The sequence below is a fragment of the Poecilia reticulata genome, linkage group LG17 (assembly GCF_000633615.1).
Source record: "Poecilia reticulata strain Guanapo linkage group LG17, Guppy_female_1.0+MT, whole genome shotgun sequence".
NCBI classification, from domain to species: domain Eukaryota; kingdom Metazoa; phylum Chordata; class Actinopteri; order Cyprinodontiformes; family Poeciliidae; genus Poecilia; species Poecilia reticulata.
In genome coordinates, this window is record NC_024347.1 from 30,281,407 (window position 1) to 30,289,149 (window position 7,743).

Below are 7,743 nucleotides of genomic sequence, written 5' to 3' on the forward strand. Positions count from 1 at the left end.
CAGCCACACCTGTCCTACTTCAACCACACCTGTCCCACTACAGCCACACCTGTCCTACTTCAACCACACCTGTCCCACTGCAACCACACCTGTCCCACTGCAGCCACACCTGCAGCCAGAGGAAGTCGGTCTGGGTGAACAGGTAAACAGGTGAGAGTCTGCAGGTAAAGCCTCCTCCCCCCTGCAGGGCTTACAGCAGGTTAGTGGAGACACAAGCAAAGACGTATCTCAGCACAGCTGGATGCTAATTAATGCTCTCATCAGCCAGCCACAGATCATGACTTATGCAAAACATGCCTTTAATTATCCGATCAGCAGGTAACGTCTGTCAGCCATGACAAACTCAACCTGGAGACCAACTACATGTTTGCATTTAACATCCAGGTTAAACTTTATTCTTGTTCCACTTATTTCTCCTGCTCTGGTAAATTCAGACTCCCTGGAAACAAAATAATAATAATAATAATAATAATGATCATTTAGATTTTTTTCTGCACTCTTTGTAATTTTTTTCAACTTTGTTCAACTTTTTCTGACATATAAATTCCTAAAATGTCAAGAGATGCTGCAAAGTTTCCATCATAAATCTGCCCATCTTCCAGTGTTTTCCCTGTAAATGTTTAATGTCCAGGCAGAAAGAGGAAAAAGCTTCTCTGCTGCAGTGTTTGGTTTAGTTTGGTTTAGTTTTCAGACTCAGTCCCAACGCAGACATAGTCAAACCTTTTCTCTCCTTTAAGCCGTGATGAAGAGATAATTAGAGGTTTTTACTGTTAAATTTCTCCATTAAGGTACTGAAACCAGTAAGTGTCAGAGATTTGACTGTTTGTCGTGTGAGCAGTGCAGCTTCAGGCTGAGGGCCAGCATCGTGCAGCGTGAAGCTGCAGCGTGAAGCTGCAGCGCTCCCAGCTGCACTGAGCATGCTCAGTGAGTCTCACTGTGGGCGGCATCGTGAGGAACCCAGCAGAACTCTGTCAGGTATTCCTGGAGTTCCCCTGATGCCTCTGAGCTGCGTCAACACAGGAGCTGAAAATAAGTCCTGGCTGCAAACTGACACGTTTTTTTTTTCCTCCAGTTCTGCTGCGAATAAAAAGATTACGAATGAATTTATCATATGACTAAGATAAACTCGTCTGAGCTGATGTAAAACTTTATTTGCTTTAAATTCAGCAACAAGGCAAAACTACAAACATGAACGGTCTGTTAATGTTGGGGTCCACATTTACTGGCACCTTAAAATCCCACATTAAGAAGAAACCAGCGGCTCTCCTAACACTTTCTCTAAAATAAACATAATCAAAGCATTTTAAAGCTGAAAGCTGATCAGGGCGTCTGCAACACAGAACCCATAGTGCTGCCACAAGAACCTCACATTACATAAATGTTCCCAACTTTTTTGTCTTGTTTTTTAAACCAACTGAAAAATTAAATATGGCCGCCATTTGAATTTTGCTTTTGTTCATCAAAGAAAATTTATTTTTGCACTAATTTTGTCAATATTTATCCCAGATGAAGATTTTTGTTGTCAAATCATACAGAATTTCTCAAGATGGTCATCAATATCTGCCACGGGAAAAAAAAATGTTTGCACTAAAATTACCATGTTCTTCATCTTGCATTTCCTTTATCTGGTGGACATTTTTCAAAATGGCTGCCGTAGATAAGGAGAAAATAGGTTTGGACTAAAATCAATCGTAGCCAGTGGTGAGCGCAGAAAACCAGAACCTTAGTTCACCAATTCACTGAACAAGAATCTTAGCGATAAATTAGCAGAAGCTAACGCCAAACCGCTAAACATATAAAAACATTACAGAAGTTACTGCTAAACCACTAAACAGATATAAAAAACCTAGCAGAAGCTAACGCTAACATTAAGATGTCAGTCTGTCTCACTGGTGTGAAACTCGCAAACAGAAAAGTCTTGTTTTTGATTTTCCACATATTGTTACTTTAACGTTTTATAAATATTATGACCAAAGTTGAAAATGTGACAAAGTCATTAAAATGGGAAACGTTTTATTACAATAATTGGTTTAAAAGTCTCAAAAATCCCAAAATTCAGTTGGTATAGGGAGATATGAAAACATGACCTGATGGCTGAGGATACATATTTTTATGTCTTTATACACATTTGAAAGATTTTTACTGTAATAATTTGCACTATTAGTCCAAAGGAAACATCCAGGTCTGACTGAAATCTCCTGAACTTTGTGGGATGATGATCTACGGTCCAGTGAATCCAAACGGTGCGATCCTTCCTTATTCTTTGTTTTCTGCTGAATTGCACATTAAACATGTTGCAGCTCAGGTAGAAAGTTTGGTCTCTGCTTTATAAAACGAACAGCTGACCCTCCTACCAGGGCCTGTTAGCCTTTAAGACCCTCTCTGCAGCATCCCGGCATTGATTTTGGTATTCTCAGCATCGTGGGTCATGTTTCGAGCTGCTTTTGTCTCCGTTTATACTGACGTCTGATCCATCAGGGCTCCAGATTAAATTTAGACCCATTTTGCGACCGCTCCTGGAGAGAGCGCGGCTAATCTCATGAGAGAGAGAGAGAACATTCGGGTCCACGCAGACTGATTTGTTGCAGATTCCTCTCGACAATAAGAGGAAGAATCAGCTGGTGTTATCAAGCTGCAAAAGGCAAAAACCAATTCCACAGCAGACATAACTCCAGCTGAGATATTAGAGGCAGAATGAATGCTGCTGTTATCAGCGTGTCCTACTGGGGAAGGGGAAGCTGAGGCTTGGACCAGCTAACAGCTTCTCTAAGAATACTATCCGCTAATTGATCTGCAGAAAATGCCGAACTTACAAAAAATGCAAGCTGAGTCTGTGAGTCAAAAGGTGTTAAAAAAGAGCAAAGTTTCTAAAGATGAACAATCAGTGTGGCTGATTGAATCACAGCCGCGCTGTCTGGCACCTCTAGCAGATTTCTCCAGTGAGATTTTCACCTTTAAGAGGGAAAATGTGGAGGCAGAGAATCCAAACCCAGCTGAGCCTCTGCTGCTGCAACAACCACTGAGCAATCATGACAATCTTTATTCTTTAGCTTCATTTCAGGACGTCTGTGTTGATGGTTTCTCTGCCAAAACAATCCCACAGCCTGCTTGATGGATGCACAGAAGAGTTCATTTTATACAAATTCAGAAAATTCCAGCTCTAACAACTAACAGGAGACGCAAACTAGCTTTTAGCATTTCATATTTTTAGGAGAATAATTTATAAAACACTTTTCAGAACCATTTCCAATCGCCACTGCGGTCCAGTCAAAGTCCAGTGACTTCCAGAAATATTCACATCTCTTAAACTTTTCCACCTTTTGTCAAGTTACAACAACAAACCTCAAAGTGTTTGTGGGGATTTTAAGACAGACCAACGCAGCGCGGCGCTTAATTTACCGTCAGAGAGATTTCTGTCTGCATTTCGGCTCAATTCAACTTTAAATCAAGTAATTTGCAGGTTCTGTAATTAATTAATCGTAATTATTTGCATTTTAACTAAAAATCATAAATTTCCAAAATGAGAAACACTTTGCTGCTAATTTATTAAATAAGTAAACATGAACGCAACAACGTTCTTTAAAGTTTTTATTCTTATTTAGATGATTAAACCGTCAGATTGGAACAAAGTGTTTTTCTTTCCAGAGTTTCTGATCATTCCTGGAGCTTCTGTACAAATATGGACGCTGATGTTAGCGTTAGCTGCTACATGTTTAGCACTGAGATGCTATTTTGGGCTAGCATAGCTTCCCTGCTAGGCTAACTCCTTCTAGCACAACTTTGCACACAACAATACTCTTTTCCAGCATCCAATCAGATCATTTTATGGTTTTTAACAGTTAAAATCTGTTTAATTAACTAATCAAAATATGCAGCAAACATGTGCAAAATGAAACCATTTCACTGCAAAACACTGTGGGAAGAAAAACAGGGTGGTGGCAGCAGGATGCTGCACCACGTTATCCAGCAGGATAACGATCTGAAACATTCATCCAGAATGAGATCAAGGCTTACTGTGTCAGAATGGCCTAGTCAAAGTTCAGACTTTAGTTCAGTTGAGAATCTGTGGTGAAATGAAAGTTCACAGACATTCTGCGTTCCAGGAGGCTGGTAGAGACGTACTAATGAATGCATCAAAGATTGAAACATTTCAGAGATTTCCCTTCGTGACTCACACCTCCGGGGATTTATCAGCTTAAAAACTAAACAAAAAGGAGAAGAAACGCCTCTGTAAAAGACCGGAGCAGAAAAACTGAAAAACCGGGCGGTTCTGAGGGAAGACAAACCCACTCAGCTTCTGTAAAGCAGCAAATGTTTGTCTGCGTGAGTAAACAGATTTTATCATAAGACAACAAGCTGCAGCTCCGGGTCTGACGCTCCAACCTTCAGCTGCAGCTTGATGCAAATCAAGATTCATTCATTTGCTAATGTGGATCAGTACATTCTGATCCGATCCCATTTCCAGTGAATACCGTCCAATAAAAGGTTTTTAAATTAGATTTAAGCTAATGATGCTGCGAACTGAGCAGCTGAGAGGAAACATGGTGCTGGCCGGTAGGGGGAGCTACTCCTCTGACACCGGGGGTGGGGGGGACAGTTCCCGGTGCTGAAAGCTCAGCAGCCGGAAAAACTGCAGACAGACAAACTGCCACATGTGATTAGGAAAAAACAGACCGCAGATTCCCGCTCCGCTCCACGGCCAAATTCAGGAAAATCACGAATGGGAATCAAAGTTTCTGAACCTGAAGCAGCAGCGAATGAAGGGGAGGTGACAGGTGAGGACTCACCTGGTTGGTGAAGAAGCGCGCGCTCTCCGAGATGAGCAGCTGGACCAGGATGTGCAGCCCGGAGGTGAAGAGGCCGGCCAGGATGGCCCAGGTGAGCGGCAGCGGCAGCATGCTGTAGGTGGCGAACAGCGTGAACAGGACGTAGCCCACGCCGTCCCCCAGCAGCCCGTAGCCCAGACCGGCCGCCAGGATCTGCGTGGCCATGGCCACCCAGGTGACCACGCCGCTGTACTGCAGGTAGCTGTGCGAGGTGGTGTCCTTCCGCACCACCACTAAGGCACAAATGACCACCTCTATGCCGGTGAAGAAGCCCAGCAGCGTGCCCTTGATGGGGTCCATGGGGGTGGAGGCCAGGGTGAGGTGCAGCACCAGCAGGGTGAGCTTGGTCACCACGTCCAGGATGTTCATCACCACCACGGACTTCCGCCGCTGGCCCAGGAAGTAGCGCTGGTAGAGCCGCTCCAGGTCGCGCGACTTGAAGGCGTTCCGCAGCGTGGGGAAAATCACGCCCCGGTACGTGTAGCCCCAGTTCAGGAAGAAGTCCGAGTTACTGGGCGCGCAGTCGATCTGCAGGAAGCCCAGGTCGCTGCTCGCGCGCTCGGGGAACACTTTGGTCCCGCCGTTGTTGTGCCGGTCCCCCACCGAGGTCCGGCCCGCGGACTGCTTCCGCGCGTCCTGGATCGGGTCGAAGGGGTCGTCTTTGGCCCCCCCGCCGCCGCCGCCGCCGCCCTGCTCGTGGATGAAGCGCTGCTCGGTGATGTGCCGCACCGCGTTCTGCCACAGCAGCCGCTTGGGCCGCGCGCTGCCGCCGCCGCCGCTGCCGCTGCTGCTGTTGCCGCTGCTGCTCGGCGTCTTGTTGATGGTGTACAGCTCCTCGCTCGCGCTGGAGCAGCGCACCTCCGACAGCTCCATCACCGCCTCTCAGCTCCGATCGTCTGTCTCAGTGTCTCCTCTCCTCCTGCTCCTCCGGACTCTCAGTCGGATCAGCGGTTCTGGGGACACGACGTCTTCTCGTGCGCATCGAACCGAGGGCGCGTGCTTTTCTTTCGGGTTGGGGTGGGAACGGCGCGGGGCACAGCGCGGCTGGAGGTCATTGTCAAGACAGCGGATCCCTTACAGAACCTTTCGAACCGATCTCGCCTCTGCCGGACAAGCCATCACGATCCCCGCGTGGGAAAATCACCGCGTGGCGCGTCCGAGCAGCGACCGCAGCTCGAGCCACTGTGACCGGACCGCGGGCACCATCAGGGGGTCGCGGCGCCACGCAGAGCCGGGACCGTGGAACAGAAAGAGACTCTGATTGGAAGCGGGTCGGAGGATCCGGGTCCAACCGAACCGGAACCAGAACCAGAGCGGGATTAACACGCTGCAGGAATTCCCAGTTTTCCTTTAAAGATTCCCAAAAGAATCACCAGGCGCGGAGAAAAAAAGAAAAGCAGAACAAGAACTCCATAAAATCCGATTCATGAATCCAGAGGAAATTCAGAACCTGAAACTTGTTGCTGCGCGCGAGCCTCCACCTTCAGGATCAAAGCTCCGTCCCGCGCGCTGGTAGCACCTGTCTGACAGCGCGAGGCGAGCAGCCACGCTCCAACCAGTAGATAAATAACGCGTCCGATGCGTCCCAGTGCAGCGCGAGCCGAGGCTGATCTTCCTCCTCCTCCTCTTCCTCCGGTCTCCCCTCCGCGGTTCCTCCTCCGCGGTGTTTCAGAGCCGCGGCGGCCGCGTGCAGAGGCGCAGAGAGCGGCGGCTGGTCAGCTCCGCTCGGGTTTGACGTCACCCTCCGTGTGTCTGCGCTCCCTCTCTCCTCCCGCCTAACCCACGGTGTCATCCCACGCGCCTCAGCTCATCCTTTTGTCTGCTAACTCTCTCCGCTCCGCTCCGCGCGCCTCCTTCTTCCTCTCCGCCGCTTCGCGCCTCCTTCCGTAACTGGGTCACTTTTGGATCAGGCAGCCAGCCCACATTCTGGATCCGTTCCCACGGATTTCCTCGGGATTTTAGCTGAAATGCTGCAAACTTGACTCTACTTACGGAAACCTGGCACAACATTATGACCACTAATGGGGATCTTCTGTTTCTCCTGATGCGATGCTACAGTTTGAACATAACAGACAGATTTAGGGTCTGGACTTTGACTAAGCCATTCGAACACACATACATTTGGAATAATATGATGCGACCCCGACTGTAGATCAATAAAATGGAGCCGATGCAGATAAAAACCTTCTAAACGTCTTAAATGGAAATTGTTTGGTATATCACAAACTATTTTTAAGTTTATTTATGCTCCACTTTATTTTAAACGTTTGACTTTTAAAAAGTCGGTCCAGGAGCAGGCGGGCGGGCCATTGGGAGGTTCGGGAGTTTTCCCGGCGGGTCGGTTTCAGGCCGGACCAATCAGCAGTCAGAATCGTTTGTTGTTGTTTGTTTGCTTGTGTAGTGGCGATTGTTTGTTAAACCAAACATCCAACAAAGTTCCATTAAGCCACTGAGGCACTGGATTCTGTTCTCTTTAACGCAGGCAAAAGAAAGTTCAATATCCAAACGTGTAAGTTGTTCTTCATTATTTATTTCTTGACATCTTTGCAAAATAAAACAGAGATAACTTTTCCTTCTACCTCTCTTGCACTGGTAAAAACCATAGGCCCCAAATCCAAATGCCTGTTGGTCCTTTACCAGGCTCCTACACTTATAGAAAGTGGACCAACCCACCTCACTTCCTGTTTGCTTAGAAAAACAAAAAAATAATAATAAAACAAAAAGATAAATAAAATCAACAATTATTAACCTACAAATAAGTTCTGTAAATAATACAAAAAATATAAATTTAAGGATAAGCTAACAAAATTCAAATGGATAAAGAAAATACAGAATAAATAGCTCCAACAGCTTGTTTTACCTTAAAGCTCATCCACCAACAAACCACCCTCAGGTATTTCAGACCGAAGCAGATTTT

At 46.6% G+C, this 7,743-nt stretch overlaps 1 protein-coding gene across 2 annotated transcripts in view; it reads right to left on the bottom strand.

The window, feature by feature from the left end:
• adcy8 (adenylate cyclase 8 (brain)) overlaps positions 1–7,464 on the bottom strand; it is a 92,693-nt gene extending 85,229 nt beyond the window's left edge. The window contains exon 1 of one of the 2 annotated variants that reach the window (XM_008434781.2): positions 4,788–7,464. In XM_008434781.2, coding sequence (XP_008433003.1) covers positions 4,788–5,699 — 912 coding nt within the window. In that variant the 5' untranslated portion in view covers positions 5,700–7,464. The remainder of the gene's footprint in view (positions 1–4,787) is intronic. The other variant, XM_008434782.2, reaches the window with a different exon arrangement.
• Between the last annotated feature and the right edge of the window lie 279 nt (positions 7,465–7,743).